This window comes from Oncorhynchus mykiss, chromosome 13, assembly GCF_057628025.1.
Source record: "Oncorhynchus mykiss isolate SJ-2025 chromosome 13, ASM5762802v1, whole genome shotgun sequence".
Lineage (NCBI taxonomy): Eukaryota > Metazoa > Chordata > Actinopteri > Salmoniformes > Salmonidae > Oncorhynchus > Oncorhynchus mykiss.
The window spans coordinates 20,062,534-20,086,185 of record NC_143034.1 but is presented as its reverse complement, the minus strand read 5'-3'; the positions used below and the strand labels follow the sequence as shown (position 1 = coordinate 20,086,185).

Genomic DNA, 23,652 nt, shown 5'->3' with positions numbered 1-23,652 from the left:
CCAAAATATAACTTTTTGTAAAAACTCAACTCGTCGTGTTTGGAGGACAAAGAATGCTGAGTTGCATCCAAAGAACACCATACCTACTGTGAAGCATGGGGGTGGAAACATCATGCTTTGGGGCTGTTTTTCTGCAAAGGGACCAGGACGACTGATCCGTGTAAAGGAAAGAATGAATGGGGCCATGTATCGTGAGATTTTGAGTGAAAACCTCCTTCCATCAGCAAGGGCATTGAAGATGAAACGTGGCTGGGTCTTTCAGCATGACAATGATCCCAAACACACCGCCCGGGCAACGAAGGAGTGGCTTCGTAAGAAGCATTTCAAGGTCCTGGAGTGGCCTAGCCAGTCTCCAAATCTCACCACTGAATCACCAGTGTACATGCTGCCACTGTTTTGAACAGGTTTACCATCTATTTAGGACGAGCAGCCAGCTCAAAAGCAAGAGCGCTGGTGACTTTGATTGATGAAGGAAAAACACAAAAAGCACAGATGTGTTAAGGGTGGGATCTGAACCTGGGTCCCCCACAGTAGAAACCAATGTCTTAAAGGAGCAATATGCGGAAATCACACCAACATTTCCTGGTGGCTAAAATTCGGATAGTTCAAGTAATTTCAGTTTACGTGAGAAAACAAGTAGTCATTGGTTACATGCACACAATCTACTGGCCATGGTGAATCCCTACAACACACATCCTCTTCTATCCTAGATCCCTTTCCTCCTTTCCTCCTGTTCTAGCTCTCTTTCCTTTCATCATTTCTTATCTTCCTTTTGGCCAGTATCACCTGACACCAGTATCACCTGACACCAGTATCACCTGACACCAGTATCACCTGACACCGGTATCACCTGACACCGGTATCACCTGACACCAGTAATGAAAATGAAAGGCTTGAAGATCATACAGGTAGTTAAGAAAGGCACGACACTCTGCAATCCTGCCGCTCAGTTTAGTTAAAGAAAACAGAACTTCCGACTCTTTCCCTCCCCTGGTGGCATGAACATGGTCTATGGAGGTTGTACTGTCGCAACTTTCTAGGCCCCAAATAGCAGGGTCGTTCCAATCAAAAAAACATTTGATTTCACCTCATTTTAACATTCTGTCATAAAGAGCACAACTTCATAAAAACATGTTTTCCCATCTCAAGAGGTTCAATAAAAACATGTTTCCCCATCTCAAGAGGTTCAATAAAAACGTGTTTCCCCATCTCAAGAGGTTCAATAAAAACACGTTTTCCCATCTCAAGAGGTTCAATAAAAACATGTTTCCCCATCTCAAGAGGTTCAATAAAAACATGTTTCCCCATCTCAAGAGGTTCAATAAAAACACGTTTTCCCATCTCAAGAGGTTCAATAAAAACACGTTTTCCCATCTCAAGAGGTTCAATAAAAACACGTTTTCCCATCTCAAGAGGTTCAATAAAAACACGTTTTCCCATCTCAAGAGGTTCAATAAAAACACGTTTTCCCATCTCAAGAGGTTCAATAAAAACATCACTATAGTGACTGCCTATTAAAAGTGCCAAATAAAGTAACAGGGTTGACAATTTATTTCTTAATCCAACTATAAATCCCCTTAAGACCAGGACGACTGATCCGTGTAAAGGAAATAATGAATGGGGCCATGAATGGAAGATTGTTGTGTGCAACATGGAGTGGCAATTGAATGCAAGCTTCACATGGGTAACAGTTGGTGTTATGCTCGACCCGCTCAATTTCCCACCACAAAACAGCAGTCAATTGATAAAGAGTAGAACCAGCTCACCTGCTTTTACTCTGTGATTTGACTATTAGATGTTCAATGTTTCTTTTGAAAACCTATGTTTTTAAAGGAATCGTTTCACCATATTAAAACAAGAGTTCAGTTCACATAACAGGGTTGACCTTAAAATGAGGGGCACCCTTAATCTTTAGAAATGACTTTGCCAAAGCAACAAAATAACTAGGTCTTTACAATGATGGTGAAACTTTGAAAAAATTTGGGAATTACTCAATTAAAATCTTTCTAGAAGTGACACAGGGGGAGGGACATGTCAAAATGTTAAGTTTTGGCACTTCAGTAAGGCGTTATTTGTATAAAAAAATATTTATGGAATTCTCCATTTAATCTATATTAAAGGGCACTTTATTTAATATAACAGGCTTTTCTAATCCAATATTGGTGCACAATTTCTACTTAAGGTGGTTGGGGTTCATTCCTTGTTTCTTGTCAATCATTGTCTCATTGGTGAAATTAGCATTCTGACAATATCTTTAATTAAATCATTCATTCATTTATTAATGCAATTGCAGACAGAAGTTGACAACAGGAACATAGCACGCATGTTTCCGAGTAAGTTCTGCAAAATAGAAAAGGTCCCAAGTTGCTTTTATCATGCTTGTAGTCAACCCCTTGTGATGTAACTGCCTACACCATTACCTTCTACTCATGAGACCAAAACCATGCCTACACAGCTACATAAACAAGACTTTTAGTGGTATCTAAACGCTTAGCAGTAAATGTACAAGTTGATTTATAGTGGAATGTCTGACTAGACTCTTATCTCTTACTGCAGAGTTCTGTCTTCACAGTCACACATTTCTGAGACAGTTTCTTTATAAAAGGCAGAGAGACTAGAAAACAACTGTGGAACAATATTAAACCTCTATAATGAATATATATTGTTAATCTGTAGTCTAGGACCCTATAAATGTAAGGAGGGTGGGGTCTTATAACCCCTCCCCTTCTATTAATACAACATAAGCATAATCAATTATTATAATACATCAAACATTTAGTACAGCCCCCATCATGACCCCTAGGTGAACCTCTAACAAGATATCAAAGGGACGCAAAAGGCACTCTTATTGTGAAACGACCCAGTAACTAGCTGGCCTCTGGCACTGAGCAGTTCCCGGTAGTAGTTTAGCCAACTGCTCTTCCCTGACGTGGTACAAAATGCATAATTGATATTTTACATTGATGTTCTGACATTGGTTATATTGGTTATATAAAGGATGTTTAAACTGGGTCCAGCACTTCATGAGACACAGCTACAGTATAGTGAATTTCCAGGCCAAGTTAATATAACTTTGAAAATACTGCACCAAACAAACCCAACACAGCTGTATGATGATTCAGCTGTATTCCTGGACCGTTTTGACATTTATATTGCATAATACATGACACTGCATTATTTGTTCACCCATTGGAGAAAGTGCAGGTATCTTATATTTCTCTAAACACCAGGTTATCATGGGAGATATGTTCATAAAGAATATATAAAACCACTTCTAACAATTAATCAATGAAAGTATTAATCAACAATTAATAAATTAACTTATTTATCATTTTCATCTGCAAACTTGTTTTGTTTTCAGAGGTCACCCTGCTTTACAATAAGAGATGATGATTGAAGAGACTCCCTAATGTTCAGATGATGAATGAAGAGACTCCCTAATGTTCAGATGAATGAAGAGACTCCCTAATGTTCAGATGATGAATGAAGAGACTCCCTAATGTTCAGATGATGAATGAAGAGACTCCCTAATGTTCAGATGAATGAAGAGACTCCCTAATGTTCAGATGATGAATGAAGAGACTCCCTAATGTTCAGATGATGAATGAAGAGACTCCCTAATGTTCAGATGATGAATGAAGAGACTCCCTAATGTTCAGATGATGAATGAAGAGACTCCATAATGTTCAGATGATGAATGAAGAGACTCCCTAATGTTCAGATGATGAATGAAGAGACTCCCTAATGTTCAGATGAATGAAGAGACTCCCTAATGTTCAGATGATGAATGAAGAGACTCCCTAATGTTCAGATGATGAATGAAGAGACTCCCTAATGTTCAGATGAATGAAGAGACTCCATAATGTTCAGATGATGAATGAAGAGACTCCCTAATGTTCAGATGATGAATGAAGACCCCCTAATGTTCAGATGATGATTGTGAATATCAAATGAAGAGACTCACTAATATTCAGTTTAGTATCATTAAAGGACAATCAGTACCATCATTGTGATCACTGTTACTCCTACATACATTTTTGAGCCTGAGACTTTCAATGCCAGATTATCAATGACCTTCCTCCCTTCATCTTCCCCCTCACAGACTTTTCTCTCTTCAGTCTCCCTCTTTTTCTCCTCTTCCTCTCTTATCGTTGCTATGGCTGCATCCCTCTTTTTCTCCTCCTCCTCTCTTATCGTTGCTATGGCTGCATCCCTCTTTCTAACCTCCTGTTCCAGTATCTTTCTCAGAGCCTCCTCCCTCCTCCTGATCTCCTCTTCCCTCCGGGTCAAGATGTTTGTCACATGATAGTATCCCCTATTCTCATTCAATAATCCGTCTATCTTCTCCAGCAGCTCTGTGACCTGAGTGAGGTCATCCTTTTCTTTGTTAATGAAGACGTGATGTCTACCACCACACATACTGAGAAGCTTTAGGGAATCACTGTTGTCCTTTAGATACACCTCCACTGGTTTCCCTTCTAGCTGGTCTCCACCAGTGAACAGCGCCATGGTGTATTTAAGGGCCTCCTCTGCAAAGTTCTCATTCATCCATTTGACAGTTTTCTTCTCCTCTTCTGTGCACCAGTTGCACAACCTGATCACCAGCAGGAACACGTGAGGTGTTGAGATGTTGATGCATTGAGCTACTTTACCTGCAACTTCCTCAGATGGCAACACATCTGGGGTGTTAATCATAGTTATGTTATTTCGGCCCACAACAGCATCTTGTTCCTCACACTGTGGCCCATACGAAGGCGAAGCCTCCACTCTAAAGGCCTCTCTTCCCAGGATGGTGTTTCCTGATGCTCTCTTCTCTGATCCAGACTTCCCCAGCAGAACAATCCGTTGCTGAAATCCCACCTCAGACCCTGCAGAGAGGCAGGACATTTAAAACAGGTTAAAAAAGGTTCAATTGTATAAGTGAATAACATTAATGCTGGAACAAAATTAGAAATAAAGACAAAATGAGTAAACTCACCGTGTACAGTGACACACAATCGTGTATAACATACAAGTCCTACCAGGGCAAGTACCAGTATGAGAATCCCCAGAAGACTGATGAAGAAGGCTGTTTGCCATGAGCAGACCTACGAAGGAGAGTCATGGAACCACGTCATGTATATACTGTAGGTCACTATTAGGATTGCAGATTTTTGGTAACTTTTCCCAAATTCACAGGTTTTCCAGTAATCTCAGTTGAACGAGCAGGAAATCCAGAATCCTCATTTCTGGAAAACCGGGGAATTTAAGGAAAGTTCCCATCATTTTACAACCCTACCGTACCATCATTTTACAACCCTACCGTACCATCATTTTGCAACCCTATCGTACCATCATTTTGCAACCCTATCGTACCATAATTTTGCAACCCTATCGTACCATCATTTTGCAACCCTATCGTACCATCATTTTGCAACCCTATCGTACCAGCATTTTGCAACCCTATCGTACCAGCATTTTGCAACCCTATCGTACCAGCATTTTGCAACCCTATCGTACCATCATTTTGCAACCCTATCGTACCATCATTTTGCAACCCTATCGTACCATCATTTTACAACCCTATCGTACCAGCATTTTGCAACCCTATCGTACCATCATTTTGCAACCCTATCGTACCATCATTTTACAACCCTATCGTACCAGCATTTTGCAACCCTATCGTACCAGCATTTTGCAACCCTATCGTACCATCATTTTGCAACCCTACCGTACCAGCATTTTACAACCCTACCGTACCAGCATTTTGCAACCCTATCGTACCATCATTTTGCAACCCCACCGTACCAGCATTTTACAACCCTATCGTACCAGCATTTTGCAACCCTATCGTACCATCATTTTGCAACCCTACCGTACCAGCATTTTACAACCCTACCGTACCAGCATTTTACAACCCTACCGTACCAGCATTTTACAACCCTACCGTACCAGCATTTTGCCACCCTATCGTACCAGCATTTTACAACCCTACCGTACCAGCATTTTGCAACCCTACCGTACCAGCATTTTACAACCCTACCGTACCAGCATTTTGCAACCCTACCGTACCATCATTTTACAACCCTACCGTACCAGCATTTTACAACCCTACCGTACCAGCATTTTACAACCCTACCGTACCAGCATTTTACAACCCTACCGTACCAGCATTTTACAACCCTACTGTACCAGCATTTTACAACCCTACCGTACCAGCATTTTACAACCCTACCGTACCAGCATTTTACAACCCTACCGTACCAGCATTTTACAACCCTACCGTACCAGCATTTTGCAACCCTACCGTACCATCATTTTACAACCCTACCGTACCAGCATTTTACAACCCTACCGTACCAGCATTTTACAACCCTACCGTACCAGCATTTTGCAACCCTACCGTACCATAATTTTACAACCCTACCGTACCAGCATTTTACAACCCTACCGTACCAGCATTTTACAACCCTATCGTACCAGCATTTTACAACCCTACCGTACCATCATTTTACAACCCTATCGTACCAGCATTTTACAACCCCACCGTACCATCATTTTACAACCCTACCGTACCAGCATTTTGCAACCCACCGTACCATCATTTTACAACCCTACCGTACCAGCATTTTGCAACCCTTCCCAACCTTTCTTGACAATTTCTATCAGGGGACCAAATAGACATTTCACTGGAGACGAAGGAAACTCTACCTGAGTCGCAGTTTGTTCTGTTTCAACATATGTGTCATGGACGTGATGGTCTACATTTGGAACGGTTTTCCTTCCTTCAGTGGCCTCCACCAATGTGTGTTTCATCAGTCCCGGGGCCTGGTAGTGGTCTCTAACATGGTTCTCACAGAAAGTAGCCTTGCAGTCCTGGCAGAACTTCACAGCTTCGTCACTGTGCTGCACACAAATGGTACAGTCCAGTCTGGTACCATGTACTATTCTGCTATCCTGCATCTGGCCTAAAGCAGGCAGAGGGTCCTCAACCGTAGGGCTGTAGAAAGGTTCAAGCTGAATGAAGCCACACGTTACATGCACGTTTATAACACATGCACGTTTATAACACATGCACGTTTATAACACACGCACGTTTATAACACACGCACGTTTATAACACACGCACATTTATAACACACGCACGTTTATAACACATGCACGTTTATAACACATGCACGTTTATAACACATGCACGTTTATAACACATGCATGTTTATAACACATGCACGTTTATAACACATGCATGTCCATAGCGAAGGATCAACAGCATTTACGTTTTAGATTGTACATTTGAGTGACTCACAGGAGCAATTAGGGTTAAGTGCCTTGCTCAAGGTCACATTGACAGATTGGTTGCTGGATTCGAACCAGCAACCTTTCGGTTACTGGCCCAAAGCTCTTAACCGCCAGGCTACCTGCCACCTCATCATGGTACATGATAGTAGATAAGACAGAATTCAGTACTATGAACAACAAACACTTTTACATTATGGGAAATCAATAAATAGCTCAGGCTAGGATTCCTCATAACACCAAAACAAAGTGTATATCTGGTTTACATTATGGGCATACATACTGTACCTCTGATTTATATGAAGACCAGATCCATATAAATCAATCTCACTGTCTGCTGAGGCGACTGTAAACAGTGAGTACTCTGTCTCCACCTGCTGGCTCCTAGCAACAACAGACAGAAAGAGAAGTGTTTGAAATGTTTGTCAAAAGTGGTTGGAAATCTAAAAAGTCCTCCATGTTTTTTTCTTCGGGAGAGTAGAAGTTTGCAGGTCGGTTTGTGAGCCATCTCTGTTATTAAAGTGAACAAAAAAAGATTAATGTTTTACAGTGCATTCAGAAAGTATTCAGATCCCTTGGTTTTCCCACATTTTGTTACATTTCAGGCTTTTTCTAAAATTGATTGAATTCATCAACCTGCACACAACAACCCATAAAGACAAAGCAAAAATAGGTTTTTAGAAATGTTTGCTAAATTATTAAAAATTAAAAACAGAGATACCTTATATACATAAGTATTCTGACCCTTTGCTTTGAGACTCTACATTGAGCTCAGTTGTATCATGTTTCCATTGATTCATCCTTGAGATGTTTCTACAACTTGATTGGAGTCCACCTGTGGTAAATTACATTGAACGGACATGATTTACAATTTAAATAATGTATAAGGTCCAAAGTTGACAGTGCATGTCAAAGCAGAAACCAAGCCATGAGGTCGATGGAATTGTCCGTAGACCTCCGAGACAGGATTGTGTCGAGGCATAGATCAGGGGAATCATACCAAAACATTTCAGCAGCATTGAAGGTCCCCAAAAATACAGTGACCTCAATCATTATTAAATGGAAGAAGTTTGGAACCACCAAGACTCTTCCTAGAGCTGGCCACCCTGTCAAACTGAGCAATCAGGGGAGAAGGGCCTTGGCCAGGGAGGTCACCAAGAACCCGATGGTCACTCTAACAAAGCTCCAGAATTCCTCTGTGGAGATGGGAGAACCTTCCAGGACAACCATCTCTGCAGCAAACCACCAATCAGTCCTTTATGGTAGAGTGGTCAGACGGAAGCCACTCCTCAGTAAAGGGGACATGACAGCCCGCTTGGAGTTTGCCAAAAGGCACCTAAAGGACTCAGACCATGAGAAACAAGATTCTCTGATCTGATGAAACCAATATTGAACTCTTTGGCTTGAATGCCAAGTGTCACTTCTGGAGGAAACCTGGCACCATCCCTATGGTGAAGCATGGTGGTGGCAGCATCATTTAGTGGGGATGTTTTTCAGCGGCAGGGACTGGGAGACTAGTCAGAATCGAGGGAAAGATTAACAGAGCAAAGTACAGAGAGATCCTTGATGAAAACCTGATCCAGAGCACTCAGGACCTCAGATTAGGGTGAAGGTTCCACTTCCAACAGGACAACGACCCTAAGCACACAGCCAAGACAACGCAGGAGTGGCTTCGGGACAAGTCTCAATGTCCTTGAGTGGACCGCCAGAGCCTGAACTTGAACCCGATCGAACATCTCTGGAGACCTAAAAATAGCTGTGCAGCGACATTACACATCCAACCTGACAGAGCTTGAGAGGATCTGCAGAGAAGAATGGGAGAAACTCCCCAAAGCAGGTGTACCAAGCTTGTAGCATCATACCCAAGAAGACTCAAGGCTGTAATCGCTGCCAAAGGTGCTTCAACAAAGTACTGAGTAAAGAGTTTGAATAGTTATGTAAATGTGATATCAGTTTTTTATTTGTAATAACCTGTTTTTGCTTTGTCATTATGGGTATTATGTGTATATTGATGAGGGGGGGAAACTATTTCATCCATTTTATAAAAATGATGTGACGTAATCAAATGTGGAAAAAGTAAAGGGGTCTGAATACTTTCCGAATGTACTGTAGACAAATATTTCAGAAGACAGCATCTCACCATTTCACAGAGGTACGGTTGAACGTTATTGGTTGACACATGGACCGATCACTGTTCCTGCTGTAAGGCACAGGTGTTTTGGGACAAAAATAATACGATTTTCAACTACAGCTTGAGTTAAAACTGGTCCTACTTTATTTGGACATTACTGTTCATATTTAGAATGAAATACAATCACGAAACATGTAATTTTATAGCTACAAATGTTGTTCTAAAATGTCTAGTTTTTCTCTCGCATAATTGAATTGGTAACACTTCACTGACTATAGGTAATAGGAAACTCCTCTTACCTCGTTTCATCCGAGCTCATGTTATCAGTTACTTGGGTTGGCAGCAATGTATCCGTTTCCCCTGGGACAGAACCTCTATTTTCTTTATCTCTAGGCAAATCAATTGCTTGGTAATCAGGATTGGCAGCCACTTTATGATGCTATGATACAAAGTACAACAATGGGCACAAACACAAACAAGACTGAAAAGGCTCAATTAATAAAATGCGTAATCTAGGCGCAAGTATGTCGGTTTTTGGGCGACGCAACCAAATTCACATAGAAATGTGAGTTGTAGATCTGTCACTCTCATTGAAAGCATGTCTGAGCGATAGATGCATTCTATGTACGGCCGTTTCTATGCTTCCCGTTCATAAATTTCATTTTTGGGTCTTTTAAGTTTCGGTTTTGTAGATCAGCTTCAAACAGCTGAAAAATACTGTATTTTGGGTTATTGAAAATATGTTTCACCGCATTTAATAAACGGCACAATGGATAGCTTGTTTTGTCACATGAACTGAAATAAGAGAAGGACCATTAGAATTTTATCAACCAGAGCAATTTCTACATAGCTACCTATGACAAGTTTACAGTATTTGTCAATGTTTTGTTCATACCTTTTCTAGTTTAAATACTAAGACAATTATTCTAGAGTGATTGAAATTTGATTCAACAACTTTATACAGTACAATTAGGGTGTACTTTGGTGATAAAATTTCACTTATATTATAAAATAGATTTTTACGAAGACAAATATGTTTATTCACTTTCGCTAACATATCAAAGGATTTTACTTTTTGTGGTAGTCAAAGTTGTTTCCGCGGGTTGCAAAAAGCAAAAGTAGCATTTCACGAGCTGAATTCAATGTTAAAAGGCTTTGAAAATAAAAAGCTTGGTATAAGCTCAGTGTTGTGTTGACATTTAACAGAGCTGGTGAGAAATCTTTTAAAAAGAACAGGAATTTCTAATTAATATGAAAGTGTATACAAAAATATGAAAATACTACATGTCACGTCTCAAAATCGATATCCATCTTACCTCTCTATATTATATCCTGCTGATAAGAGAAGATGACGAGTTTAACGTGAAAGTGAGCTTCTCATGTAAAAAAAAGAAAAAAGTCTGTCCCACTCAATCTTGTCTTCTTCTTCTTTAGTATCCTAGCGTTTGCACATTTTGTTTGTGAATGCGGCCAACTACTGTTCGGGAGTTGGTGTTCAATCATGTTACATTTTGTGATACAAATTAAAAAAGGAAGGAAAATAAAATATTGCACCACCAACTAACCCTACACATATATATCACTATTTCATAAAAATACAAATAAAAACCACCAATCCATTCCACTACTTTGACCCTATATGCTAATGCACCTTGCCACCAGGCTGGGTGGACGGGACACCACCACTAAACACACCCTGTAACTCTTCTGAAGCTCCACCGAAATAGCTGCCACCACCACATCTATTTTCTGTGATTGACGTTCCATTTCTGCGGTACAGCTGATATGAACGCTAAGAAGCCAACCTTACTGAAACATATATTACTCGTTGGCCTATCCCTCTGTGCTGGCACAAAATCTACTACTCACAGGGATCATCTCAGGGTCCCTCACCGTTGACCCATCCTCCTCTACTTTCTTCACTGGCCCAGCATACTGGCCCAGTGAAGAAAGTAGAGGATGCACTACTCTGACTCTGGTCACCTCCACTTGCCACTGTCGCACCGGACACTTCCGATCCCCAGCAACATGGGCAACCCTACAGTTGGCACACACAAATGTATCTACTGAAACTACACAATCTTTTATCCCATGCCCCCCTGCACACTTCCCACATCTTGGATTCTCCCTCCTACACACTGGATTCTGGACAAAAGCTCTAAAAGGATAACTGATAGAGTATATACCAGTGGAGGCTCCTCAAAGGAGGAAGGGGAGGACCATCCTTTTAGAAAAAACTATACTAAATATATGAACATGTCACCAAATAATTTAATTAAAGACACTGTTTTGCAATGAAGGTGTACAGTAGTTAGTTTCCGTCCTCCTCTGAGTACATTGGCTTCAAAACAAAACCTAGGAGGCTCATGGTTCTCACCCGTTCCATAGACTTACACAGTAATTATGACAATTTACGGAGGACATCCTCCAACCTATCAGAGCTCTTGCAGCATGAACTGACATTTTGTCCACCCAATCAAAGGATCAGAGAATGAATCTAGTACTGGAAGCATAAGCTACAACTAGCTAGCACTGCAGTGCATAAAATGTGGTCAGTAGTTAACTCAAAAAGAGAGAAAGACAATAGTTGAACAGTTTTGAATAAATGCATTTCTTCAAAAATTAAGGATAACCATGATAGTGAGGGAGAGAGAGAGCTAACTACATTTCATAGTATTTTTTCATATTCACTTACTTAGCTAGCTATCTAGTTTAGTCTACTCAAACACCCGGCTCAAACACAGAGGGACGCTATGTTAGCTAGCTGGCTATGGCTATCAAACACTGGAACTCCTCAAGGTAAGCTTTTGGTTTTATATATTTATTGCCACCGGGGCCTGCCGGTGTAAATGCTAAACTGCTTGCTGACTGTACACTATACTACATGATTGTAGCGGGTTTATTAATGCATTAGTTCTGTTAGCTATGTTGACTATGACGTTAGATAATATGGTGACAATGATGTAGGCTGTGTGTCGGTTAGCGGTTATGATTTGAAGGTTTGGCTTGGAAAGTTTTTTTCCGCCTGGTCCCAGACAGCTGATGTGTTGTGCACTGAAGTCCACAAGCGAAGGGTAAAGGTGCAAAAGGAGGAAAGTGATCCGAGAAGGAATTACATTAGCTTATCCTCCCCATACCCAATCATTTAGTGGTGTCCTCAGTGTGAGCACACATAGTCACCACTGCCAGCTGACCCACCTTGGAATATCCCGATGAGCTTTATGGGACACTTTGTCATAAGTAACTAATCAGAAAAAATGTATATCTCTCTGTCTCTCTCGCACATGCTCAAGTCTACATATAATAAATAATAGGGTTTTAGAAAACTTTTAAGTGCACTGACAGAATTAAACATACATAGCTCTTAAATAAATTCAGGTTAAAAGCAAAGACCTGTTGGCAACTCCTCTTACACAGTTGTGTAAAGTACTTCAGTAAAAATACATTAATGTACTACTTAAGTAGTATCTGTACTTTACTTTACTTTACTATTTATATTTTTGACAACTTTTACTTGATTCCTAAAGAAAATAATGTATTTAATATTTAATCCACACATATTTTCTAATTGATTCTAATTAATTTATTCAAATGAACCCTATTCTAATGAAGGTGGCACAGCGGGCGCTGAAGCTGCCCTCTAGTGGCGAGGGGCTGCACTTCTACCAGTTTGAGGGCATCCACAGCGCCAAGGCCTTTAAACAGCTGTACAGGAGCAGGATCAACGAGCTGGAGATGGACCAGGAGACCAAGGAGAGGATCATAGCCGAGTCTAACCTGGCCTTCAAGTTCAACATGGAGGTAAGATATTATTGATCAGGGTGGTTTTCATTAACCTCGTTCGACCATTCTGATCTCGCTAGCTTACATTCCGTTTCGCTCCACGCGGTTTATTCAGGATGGTGGATCAGGCTGGGATTTCATGATCTAGTAGTGATCTACCACATATAGTACTGACATATGATAGGTATCCAAACAGCTGTCTTGTGGTTAGCGTAACAGCTGTTTTGAGCTTGAAGAACACTGATATGAAGCCATAACACTTGATAAGTGTAATATAAATGATGTAAAAGGGTTTGGGAACATGGTTTGGCCTTTTAAACATCATACTCATTAAATGTTTGTAGTATTTTGTCGTAAGATGCTGATTTAATGCTGTTGGATACTTACCTGTTCACAGAGCTGGAGGAGGCAGGGAAGAGCATCAAGGAGGTGGTGTTGGACGCAGGGTTCCCAGGACATGGTCGTGGGGACATGGACGGAGACATTAACAAGTGCCCTTACTACGCTGCCAAAATGGGTAAGCTGCCTGCCTGAACTTCTCACACTTTAACATCTCCTTTTTTCTGTGTTTGGCATCAATTAGACATGTCATATGACAACACATTTGGTACTAACAGTAGTAACAGAATGAGGTCACAATGCAATCTTTCACTCAGGATAGTTTCTAGAAATTAGAACATGAATGACTGAATTATTATCCTTCTCTTTCTTCTCCTCTTCCTCCTCTCTTTCTCTAGTGGCCAGTTACAACACTAACTTTGCCTGTCAGTTAGCCATGATGCTGCTGAGATATGCTGTTGGTCAGATGGTTCTGGCCAGCTGGGCGGCTGCTGTCGCCGGATTGGCTGCCTGGTACCTCATGTGATCTGTCACGGACTGATTCAGCCAATCATATGTTTAAAGGGCGGAAGACTCAACCAGGAAATGGTGGACTTCTGGAGGAGGATGGCCAAGCTTTGTCCAGACTAATGAACTTGTTCCCTCCCTCATTCTTTACTTCTCTCACTCCCTTGGTTGCTGTGTTGATACCAGCTGGTTGTTGTAGTAATGATGTTACTGTAACGTTGTGGGGTATGAACCCGTCTTTAATGAATATTTTCACTGCCAACATGCAGATGATCTCCTTAGTAATGTCCTCTTCAGTACTTATCACCTGCACTATTCTGCTTATCAACACTGAATAGTTACATTGTTCAACTTTCATTTATGGCTGTTTGTGTGTATTGAGACTATACTGTACTTGCAGTACAGTGTATTTTAGGCATATACAGTTGAAGTCGGAAGTTTACATACACTTAGGTTGGAGTCATTAAAATTTGTTTTTCAGCCACTCCACAAATTTCTTGTTGTTTTGGAAAGTCGGTTAGGACATCTACTTTGTGCATGACAAGTCATTTTTCGAGCAATTGTTTACAGAGATTATTTCACTTATAATTCACTGTATCACAATTCCAGTGGGTCAGAAGTTTACATACACTAAGTTGACTGTGTCTTTGAACAGCTTGGAAAATTCCAGAAAATAATTCCATGGTTTTAGAAGCTTCTGATAGGCTAATTGACATAATTTGAGTCAATTGGAGGTGTACCTGTGGATGTATTTCAAGGCCTACCTTCAAATTCGGTGCCTCTTTGCTTGACATCATGGGAAAATCAAAAGAAATCAGCCAAGACCTCAGAAAAATAATTGTAGACCTCCACAAGTCTGCTTCATCCTTGGGAGCAATTTCCAAATGCCTGAAGGTACCACATTCATCTGTACAAACAATAGTATGCAAGTATAAACACCATGGGACCACGCAGCCGTCATAGCGCTCAGGAAGGAGACTCGTTCTCCTAGAGATTAATGTACTTTGGTGTGAAAAGTGAAAATCAATCCCAGAACAACAGCAAAGGACCTTGTGAAGATGCTGGAGGAAACGGGTACAAAAGTATCTATATCCACAGTAAAACGAGTCCTATATCGACATGACCTGAAAGGCCGCTCAGCAAGGAAGAAGCCACTACTCCAAAACCTCCATAAAAAAACTGACTACGGTTTGCAACTGCACATGGGGACAAAGATCATACTTTCTGGAGAAATGTCCTCTGGTCTGATGAAACAAAAATAGAACTGTTTGGCCATAATGACCATCGTTATGTTTGGAGGAAAAAGGGGAACACCATCCCAGGGGGAACACCATCCCAACTGTGAAGCATGGGGGTAACAGCATCATGTTGTGGTGTTGCTTTGCTGCAGGAGGGACTGGTGCACTTCACAAAATAGATGGCATCACGAGGGAGGAAAATGATGTGGATATATTGTGGCAACATCTCAAGACATCAGTCAGGAAGTTAAAGCTTGGTCGCAAATGGGTCTTCCAAATGGACAATGACCCCAAGCATACTTCCAAAGTTGTGGAAAAATGGCTTAAGGACAACAAAGTCAAGGAATTGGAGGAATTCAGCAGAACTGAAAAAGCGTGGGCGAGCAAGGAGGCCTACAAACCTGACCCCGTTACACCAGCTCTGTCAGGAGGAATGGGTCAAAATTCACTTATTGTGGGAAGCTTGTGGAAGGCTACCCAAAACGTTTGACTCAAGTTATCAATTTAAAGGCAATGCTACCAAATACTAATTGAGTGTATGTAAAATACATAAAAGCTGAAATAAATAATTTGCTCTACTATTATTCTGACATTTCACATTCTTAAAATAAAGTGGTGATCCTAACTGACCTAAGACAGGGGATTTTTACTAGGATTAAATGTCTGGAATTGTGAAAAACAGAGTTTATATGTATTTGGCTAAGGTGTATGTAAACCTCCGACTTCACCTGTATTTATGCTGTAAAAGTTGCAAAGATTTTGATCTTGTAATTATGTAATTGCAATACAATATGTATATGTTTGGAAAATCAGTATTTGAAAACCTGTCCTCTGTATGCAATGCTGATTTTTTTTAAAACATGTTGACAAATGTGTTTTATCTACGCTTTTGTATTCCAAGAGATGTAATGGGAATGCTGCCTATGTTAAACTGGACCAGAATGTAGTGCACATAAAGGCCAAGAGATGTAATGGGAATGCTGCCTATGTTAAACTGTAGACCAGAATGTAGTGCACATAAAGGCCAAGAGATGTAATGGGAATGCTGCCTATGTTAAACTGGACCAGAATGTAGTGCACATAAAGGCCAAGAGATGTAATGGGAATGCTGCCTATGTTAAACTGGACCAGAATGTAGTGCACATAAAGGCCAAGAGATGTAATGGGAATGCTGCCTATGTTAAACTGTAGACCAGAATGTAGTGCACATAAAGGCCAAGAGATGTAATGGGAATGCTGCCTATGTTAAACTGGACCAGAATGTAGTGCACATAAAGGCCAAGAGATGTAATGGGAATGCTGCCTATGTTAAACTGTACCAGAATGTAGTGCACATAAAGGCCAAGAGATGTAATGGGAATGCTGCCTATGTTAAACTGGACCAGAATGTAGTGCACATAAAGGCCAAGAGATGTAATGGGAATGCTGCCTATGTTAAACTGTAGACCAGAATGTAGTGCACATAAAGGCCAAGAGATGTAATGGGAATGCTGCCTATGTTAAACTGTAGACCAGAATGTAGTGCACATAAAGGCCAAGAGATGTAATGGGAATGCTGCCTATGTTAAACTGTAGACCAGAATGTAGTGCACATAAAGGCCAAGAGATGTAATGGGAATGCTGCCTATGTTAAACTGGACCAGAATGTAGTGCACATAAAGGCCAAGAGATGTAATGGGAATGCTGCCTATGTTAAACTGGACCAGAATGTAGTGCACATAAAGGCCAAGAGATGTAATGGGAATGCTGCCTATGTTAAACTGGACCAGAATGTAGTGCACATAAAGGCCAAGAGATGTAATGGGAATGCTGCCTATGTTAAACTGGACCAGAATGTAGTGCACATAAAGGCCAAGAGATGTAATGGGAATGCTGCCTATGTTAAACTGGACCAGAATGTAGTGCACATAAAGGCCAAGAGATGTAATGGGAATGCTGCCTATGTTAAACTGTAGACCAGAATGTAGTGCACATAAAGGCCAAGAGATGTAATGGGAATGCTGCCTATGTTAAACTGGACCAGAATGTAGTGCACATAAAGGCCAAGAGATGTAATGGGAATGCTGCCTATGTTAAACTGTACCAGAATGTAGTGCACATAAAGGCCAAGAGATGTAATGGGAATGCTGCCTATGTTAAACTGTACCAGAATGTAGTGCACATAAAGGCCAAGAGATGTAATGGGAATGCTGCCTATGTTAAACTGGACCAGAATGTAGTGCACATAAAGGCCAAGAGATGTAATGGGAATGCTGCCTATGTTAAACTGTACCAGAATGTAGTGCACATAAAGGCCAAGAGATGTAATGGGAATGCTGCCTATGTTAAACTGTAGACCAGAATGTAGTGCACATAAAGGCCAAGAGATGTAATGGGAATGCTGCCTATGTTAAACTGTACCAGAATGTAGTGCACATAAAGGCCAAGAGATGTAATGGGAATGCTGCCTATGTTAAACTGGACCAGAATGTAGTGCACATAAAGGCCAAGAGATGTAATGGGAATGCTGCCTATGTTAAACTGTAGACCAGAATGTAGTGCACATAAAGGCCAAGAGATGTAATGGGAATGCTGCCTATGTTAAACTGGACCAGAATGTAGTGCACATAAAGGCCAAGAGATGTAATGGGAATGCTGCCTATGTTAAACTGGACCAGAATGTAGTGCACATAAATGCCAAGAGATGTAATGGGAATGCTGCCTATGTTAAACTGGACCAGAATGTAGTGCACATAAAGGCCAAGAGATGTAATGGGAATGCTGCCTATGTTAAACTGGACCAGAATGTAGTGCACATAAAGGCCAAGAGATGTAATGGGAATGCTGCCTATGTTAAACTGTAGACCAGAATGTAGTGCACATAAAGGCCAAGAGATGTAATGGGAATGCTGCCTATGTTAAACTGGACCAGAATGTAGTGCACATAAAGGCCAAGAGATGTAATGGGAATGCTGCCTATGTTAAACTGGACCAGAATGTAGTGCACATAAAGGCCAAGAGATGTAATGGGAATGCTGCCTATGTTAAACTGGACCAGAATGTAGTGCACATAAAGGCCAAGAGATGTAATGGGAATGCTGCCTATGTTAAACTGTAGACCAGAATGTAGTGCACATAAAGGCCAAGAGATGTAATGGGAATGCTGCCTATGTTAAACTGTAGACCATAATGTAGTGCACATAAAGGCCAAGAGATGTAATGGGAATGCTGCCTATGTTAAACTGGACCAGAATGTAGTGCACATAAAGGCCAAGAGATGTAATGGGAATGCTGCCTATGTTAAACTGTAGACCAGAATGTAGTGCACATAAAGGCCAAGAGATGTAATGGGAATGCTGCCTATGTTAAACTGTAGACCAGAATGTAGTGCACATAAAGGCCAAGAGATGTAATGGGAATGCTGCCTATGTTAAACTGGACCAGAATGTAGTGCACATAAAGGCCAAGAGATGTAATGGGAATGCTGCCTATGTTAAACTGGACCAGAATGTAGTGCACATAAAGGCCAAGAGATGTAATGGGAATGCTGCCTATGTTAAACTGTAGACCAGAATGTAGTGCACATAAAGGCCAAGAGATGTAATGGGAATGCTGCCTATGTTAAACTGGACCAGAATGTAGTGCACATAAAGGCCAAGAGATGTAATGGGAATGCTGCCTATGTTAAACTGGACCAGAATGTAGTGCACATAAAGGCCAAGAGATGTAATGGGAATGCTGCCTATGTTAAACTGTACCAGAATGTAGTGCACATAAAGGCCAAGAGATGTAATGGGAATGCTGCCTATGTTAAACTGTAGACCAGAATGTAGTGCACATAAAGGCCAAGAGATGTAATGGGAATGCTGCCTATGTTAAACTGTAGACCAGAATGTAGTGCACATAAAGGCCAAGAGATGTAATGGGAATGCTGCCTATGTTAAACTGGACCAGAATGTAGTGCACATAAAGGCCAAGAGATGTAATGGGAATGCTGCCTATGTTAAACTGTAGACCAGAATGTAGTGCACATAAAGGCCAAGAGATGTAATGGGAATGCTGCCTATGTTAAACTGGACCAGAATGTAGTGCACATAAAGGCCAAGAGATGTAATGGGAATGCTGCCTATGTTAAACTGGACCAGAATGTAGTGCACATAAAGGCCAAGAGATGTAATGGGAATGCTGCCTATGTTAAACTGTACCAGAATGTAGTGCACATAAAGGCCAAGAGATGTAATGGGAATGCTGCCTATGTTAAACTGTACCAGAATGTAGTGCACATAAAGGCCAAGAGATGTAATGGGAATGCTGCCTATGTTAAACTGGACCAGAATGTAGTGCACATAAAGGCCAAGAGATGTAATGGGAATGCTGCCTATGTTAAACTGGACCAGAATGTAGTGCACATAAAGGCCAAGAGATGTAATGGGAATGCTGCCTATGTTAAACTGTAGACCAGAATGTAGTGCACATAAAGGCCAAGAGATGTAATGGGAATGCTGCCTATGTTAAACTGGACCAGAATGTAGTGCACATAAAGGCCAAGAGATGTAATGGGAATGCTGCCTATGTTAAACTGGACCAGAATGTAGTGCACATAAAGGCCAAGAGATGTAATGGGAATGCTGCCTATGTTAAACTGGACCAGAATGTAGTGCACATAAAGGCCAAGAGATGTAATGGGAATGCTGCCTATGTTAAACTGGACCAGAATTTAGTGCACATAAAGGCCAAGAGATGTAATGGGAATGCTGCCTATGTTAAACTGGACCAGAATGTAGTGCACATAAAGGCCAAGAGATGTAATGGGAATGCTGCCTATGTTAAACTGGACCAGAATGTAGTGCACATAAAGGCCAAGAGATGTAATGGGAATGCTGCCTATGTTAAACTGGACCAGAATGTAGTGCACATAAAGGCCAAGAGATGTAATGGGAATGCTGCCTATGTTAAACTGTACCAGAATGTAGTGCACATAAAGGCCAAGAGATGTAATGGGAATGCTGCCTATGTTAAACTGTACCAGAATGTAGTGCACATAAAGGCCAAGAGATGTAATGGGAATGCTGCCTATGTTAAACTGTACCAGAATGTAGTGCACATAAAGGCCAAGAGATGTAATGGGAATGCTGCCTATGTTAAACTGTAGACCAGAATGTAGTGCACATAAAGGCCAAGAGATGTAATGGGAATGCTGCCTATGTTAAACTGGACCAGAATGTAGTGCACATAAAGGCCAAGAGATGTAATGGGAATGCTGCCTATGTTAAACTGTAGACCAGAATGTAGTGCACATAAATGCCAAGAGATGTAATGGGAATGCTGCCTATGTTAAACTGGACCAGAATGTAGTGCACATAAAGGCCAAGAGATGTAATGGGAATGCTGCCTATGTTAAACTGGACCAGAATGTAGTGCACATAAAGGCCAAGAGATGTAATGGGAATGCTGCCTATGTTAAACTGTAGACCAGAATGTAGTGCACATAAAGGCCAAGAGATGTAATGGGAATGCTGCCTATGTTAAACTGGACCAGAATGTAGTGCACATAAAGGCCAAGAGATGTAATGGGAATGCTGCCTATGTTAAACTGGACCAGAATGTAGTGCACATAAAGGCCAAGAGATGTAATGGGAATGCTGCCTATGTTAAACTGGACCAGAATGTAGTGCACATAAAGGCCAAGAGATGTAATGGGAATGCTGCCTATGTTAAACTGTAGACCAGAATGTAGTGCACATAAAGGCCAAGAGATGTAATGGGAATGCTGCCTATGTTAAACTGTACCAGAATGTAGTGCACATAAAGGCCAAGAGATGTAATGGGAATGCTGCCTATGTTAAACTGTAGACCAGAATGTAGTGCACATAAAGGCCAAGAGATGTAATGGGAATGCTGCCTATGTTAAACTGGACCAGAATGTAGTGCACATAAAGGCCAAGAGATGTAATGGGAATGCTGCCTATGTTAAACTGTAGACCAGAATGTAGTGCACATAAAGGCCAAGAGATGTAATGGGAATGCTGCCTATGTTAAACTGTAGACCAGAATGTAGTGCACATAAAGGCCAAGAGATGTAATGGGAATGCTGCCTATGTTAAACTGGACCAGAATGTAGTGCACATAAAGGCCAAGAGATGTAATGGGAATGCTGCCTATGTTAAACTGGACCAGAATGTAGTGCACATAAAGGCCAAGAGATGTAATGGGAATGCTGCCTATGTTAAACTGTAGACCAGAATGTAGTGCACATAAAGGCCAAGAGATGTAATGGGAATGCTGCCTATGTTAAACTGGACCAGAATGTAGTGCACATAAAGGCCAAGAGATGTAATGGGAATGCTGCCTATGTTAAACTGGACCAGAATGTAGTGCACATAAAGGCCAAGAGATGTAATGGGAATGCTGCCTATGTTAAACTGTACCAGAATGTAGTGCACATAAAGGCCAAGAGATGTAATGGGAATGCTGCCTATGTTAAACTGTAGACCAGAATGTAGTGCACATAAAGGCCAAGAGATGTAATGGGAATGCTGCCTATGTTAAACTGTAGACCAGAATGTAGTGCACATAAAGGCCAAGAGATGTAATGGGAATGCTGCCTATGTTAAACTGGACCAGAATGTAGTGCACATAAAGGCCAAGAGATGTAATGGGAATGCTGCCTATGTTAAACTGTAGACCAGAATGTAGTGCACATAAAGGCCAAGAGATGTAATGGGAATGCTGCCTATGTTAAACTGGACCAGAATGTAGTGCACATAAAGGCCAAGAGATGTAATGGGAATGCTGCCTATGTTAAACTGGACCAGAATGTAGTGCACATAAAGGCCAAGAGATGTAATGGGAATGCTGCCTATGTTAAACTGGACCAGAATGTAGTGCACATAAAGGCCAAGAGATGTAATGGGAATGCTGCCTATGTTAAACTGGACCAGAATTTAGTGCACATAAAGGCCAAGAGATGTAATGGGAATGCTGCCTATGTTAAACTGTACCAGAATGTAGTGCACATAAAGGCCAAGAGATGTAATGGGAATGCTGCCTATGTTAAACTGGACCAGAATGTAGTGCACATAAAGGCCAAGAGATGTAATGGGAATGCTGCCTATGTTAAACTGGACCAGAATGTAGTGCACATAAAGGCCAAGAGATGTAATGGGAATGCTGCCTATGTTAAACTGTAGACCAGAATGTAGTGCACATAAAGGCCAAGAGATGTAATGGGAATGCTGCCTATGTTAAACTGTAGACCAGAATGTAGTGCACATAAAGGCCAAGAGATGTAATGGGAATGCTGCCTATGTTAAACTGGACCAGAATGTAGTGCACATAAAGGCCAAGAGATGTAATGGGAATGCTGCCTATGTTAAACTGTACCAGAATGTAGTGCACATAAAGGCCAAGAGATGTAATGGGAATGCTGCCTATGTTAAACTGGACCAGAATGTAGTGCACATAAAGGCCAAGAGATGTAATGGGAATGCTGCCTATGTTAAACTGTAGACCAGAATGTAGTGCACATAAAGGCCAAGAGATGTAATGGGAATGCTGCCTATGTTAAACTGGACCAGAATGTAGTGCACATAAAGGCCAAGAGATGTAATGGGAATGCTGCCTATGTTAAACTGTAGACCAGAATGTAGTGCACATAAAGGCCAAGAGATGTAATGGGAATGCTGCCTATGTTAAACTGTAGACCAGAATGTAGTGCACATAAAGGCCAAGAGATGTAATGGGAATGCTGCCTATGTTAAACTGTACCAGAATGTAGTGCACATAAAGGCCAAGAGATGTAATGGGAATGCTGCCTTTGTTAAACTGGACCAGAATGTAGTGCACATAAAGGCCAAGAGATGTAATGGGAATGCTGCCTATGTTAAACTGTAGACCAGAATGTAGTGCACATAAAGGCCAAGAGATGTAATGGGAATGCTGCCTTTGTTAAACTGGACCAGAATGTAGTGCACATAAAGGCCAAGAGATGTAATGGGAATGCTGCCTATGTTAAACTGTAGACCAGAATGTAGTGCACATAAAGGCCAAGAGATGTAATGGGAATGCTGCCTTTGTTAAACTGGACCAGAATGTAGTGCACATAAAGGCTTTAGCCAGGAAGGCTTTAATAAAGAGAAGTTAGTCACAGTTACATCTCAATGTTTTCATGCCAGAATAATAATCCAAAGGAATCATGTTAACCTGTCGTTCCAAAGTCTACCAATGCTTAACGTTTGACCTTTTGGAGAACTGGACATTTCAGGATGTAAGAATCTTGACCTCAGCAATGAATGAATACATGAAACGCACCCTGACCTGTCATAGAAGTCCTCTAACAAAACTGAGTTAATCTAAAACCAACCTATTTTGATCCATCCTGTATCTGCAATTATTACTGTC

At 41.1% G+C, this 23,652-nt stretch overlaps 2 protein-coding genes across 7 annotated transcripts; one reads left to right on the top strand and one right to left on the bottom strand.

The window, feature by feature from the left end:
• Positions 1 to 2,253: 2,253 nt before the first annotated feature.
• Positions 2,254 to 10,872, bottom strand: LOC149978759 (GTPase IMAP family member 7-like). Of its 6 annotated transcripts, none has more exons than XM_090195604.1 (7): positions 10,723 to 10,872; positions 9,706 to 9,845; positions 9,416 to 9,475; positions 7,564 to 7,659; positions 6,691 to 6,979; positions 4,979 to 5,087; positions 2,254 to 4,868 (listed from the first exon to the last, which is right to left on the bottom strand). In XM_090195604.1, the coding sequence occupies exons 2-7, from the start codon at positions 9,723 to 9,725 to the stop codon at positions 3,985 to 3,987; spliced, it is 1,458 nt and encodes a 485-aa protein (XP_090051730.1). In that variant the 5' UTR covers positions 9,726 to 9,845; positions 10,723 to 10,872; the 3' UTR covers positions 2,254 to 3,984. The 6 variants fall into 6 exon arrangements, with proteins under 6 accessions (XP_090051730.1, XP_090051729.1, XP_090051731.1 ...); XM_090195603.1 differs by having other exon boundaries at positions 9,706 to 9,835; positions 10,723 to 10,853; XM_090195605.1 differs by having other exon boundaries at positions 9,706 to 9,766; positions 10,723 to 10,837.
• A 2,028-nt stretch (positions 10,873 to 12,900) lies between these two features.
• LOC118938530 (heme oxygenase 2-like) lies at positions 12,901 to 14,178 on the top strand. Its single transcript, XM_090195602.1, has 3 exons — positions 12,901 to 13,208; positions 13,578 to 13,706; positions 13,927 to 14,178. Exons 1-3 carry the CDS (start codon positions 12,998 to 13,000, stop codon positions 14,052 to 14,054), a joined length of 468 nt encoding a protein of 155 aa, XP_090051728.1. The 5' UTR covers positions 12,901 to 12,997; the 3' UTR covers positions 14,055 to 14,178.
• Positions 14,179 to 23,652: the final 9,474 nt, after the last annotated feature.

What these genes read in the sequence shown, in the direction of transcription:
- LOC149978759 (XM_090195604.1), bottom strand. Translation starts at nt 9,725, where the DNA reads ATGAGCTCGGATGAAACGAG. An exon ending in AACCGTACCTCTGTGAAATG is followed by an intron (nt 7,660 to 9,415) that starts GTGAGATGCTGT and finishes TGTTGTTGCTAG; the next exon opens with GAGCCAGCAGGTGGAGACAG. An exon ending in CAGAACAAACTGCGACTCAG is followed by an intron (nt 5,088 to 6,690) that starts GTAGAGTTTCCT and finishes TCTCCTTCGTAG; the next exon opens with GTCTGCTCATGGCAAACAGC.
- LOC118938530 (XM_090195602.1), top strand. Translation starts at nt 12,998, where the DNA reads ATGAACCCTATTCTAATGAAGGTGGCACAGCGGGCGCTGAAGCTGCCC. An exon ending in CTTCAAGTTCAACATGGAGG is followed by an intron (nt 13,209 to 13,577) that starts TAAGATATTATT and finishes TGGATACTTACC; the next exon opens with TGTTCACAGAGCTGGAGGAG. An exon ending in TTACTACGCTGCCAAAATGG is followed by an intron (nt 13,707 to 13,926) that starts GTAAGCTGCCTG and finishes CTCTTTCTCTAG; the next exon opens with TGGCCAGTTACAACACTAAC.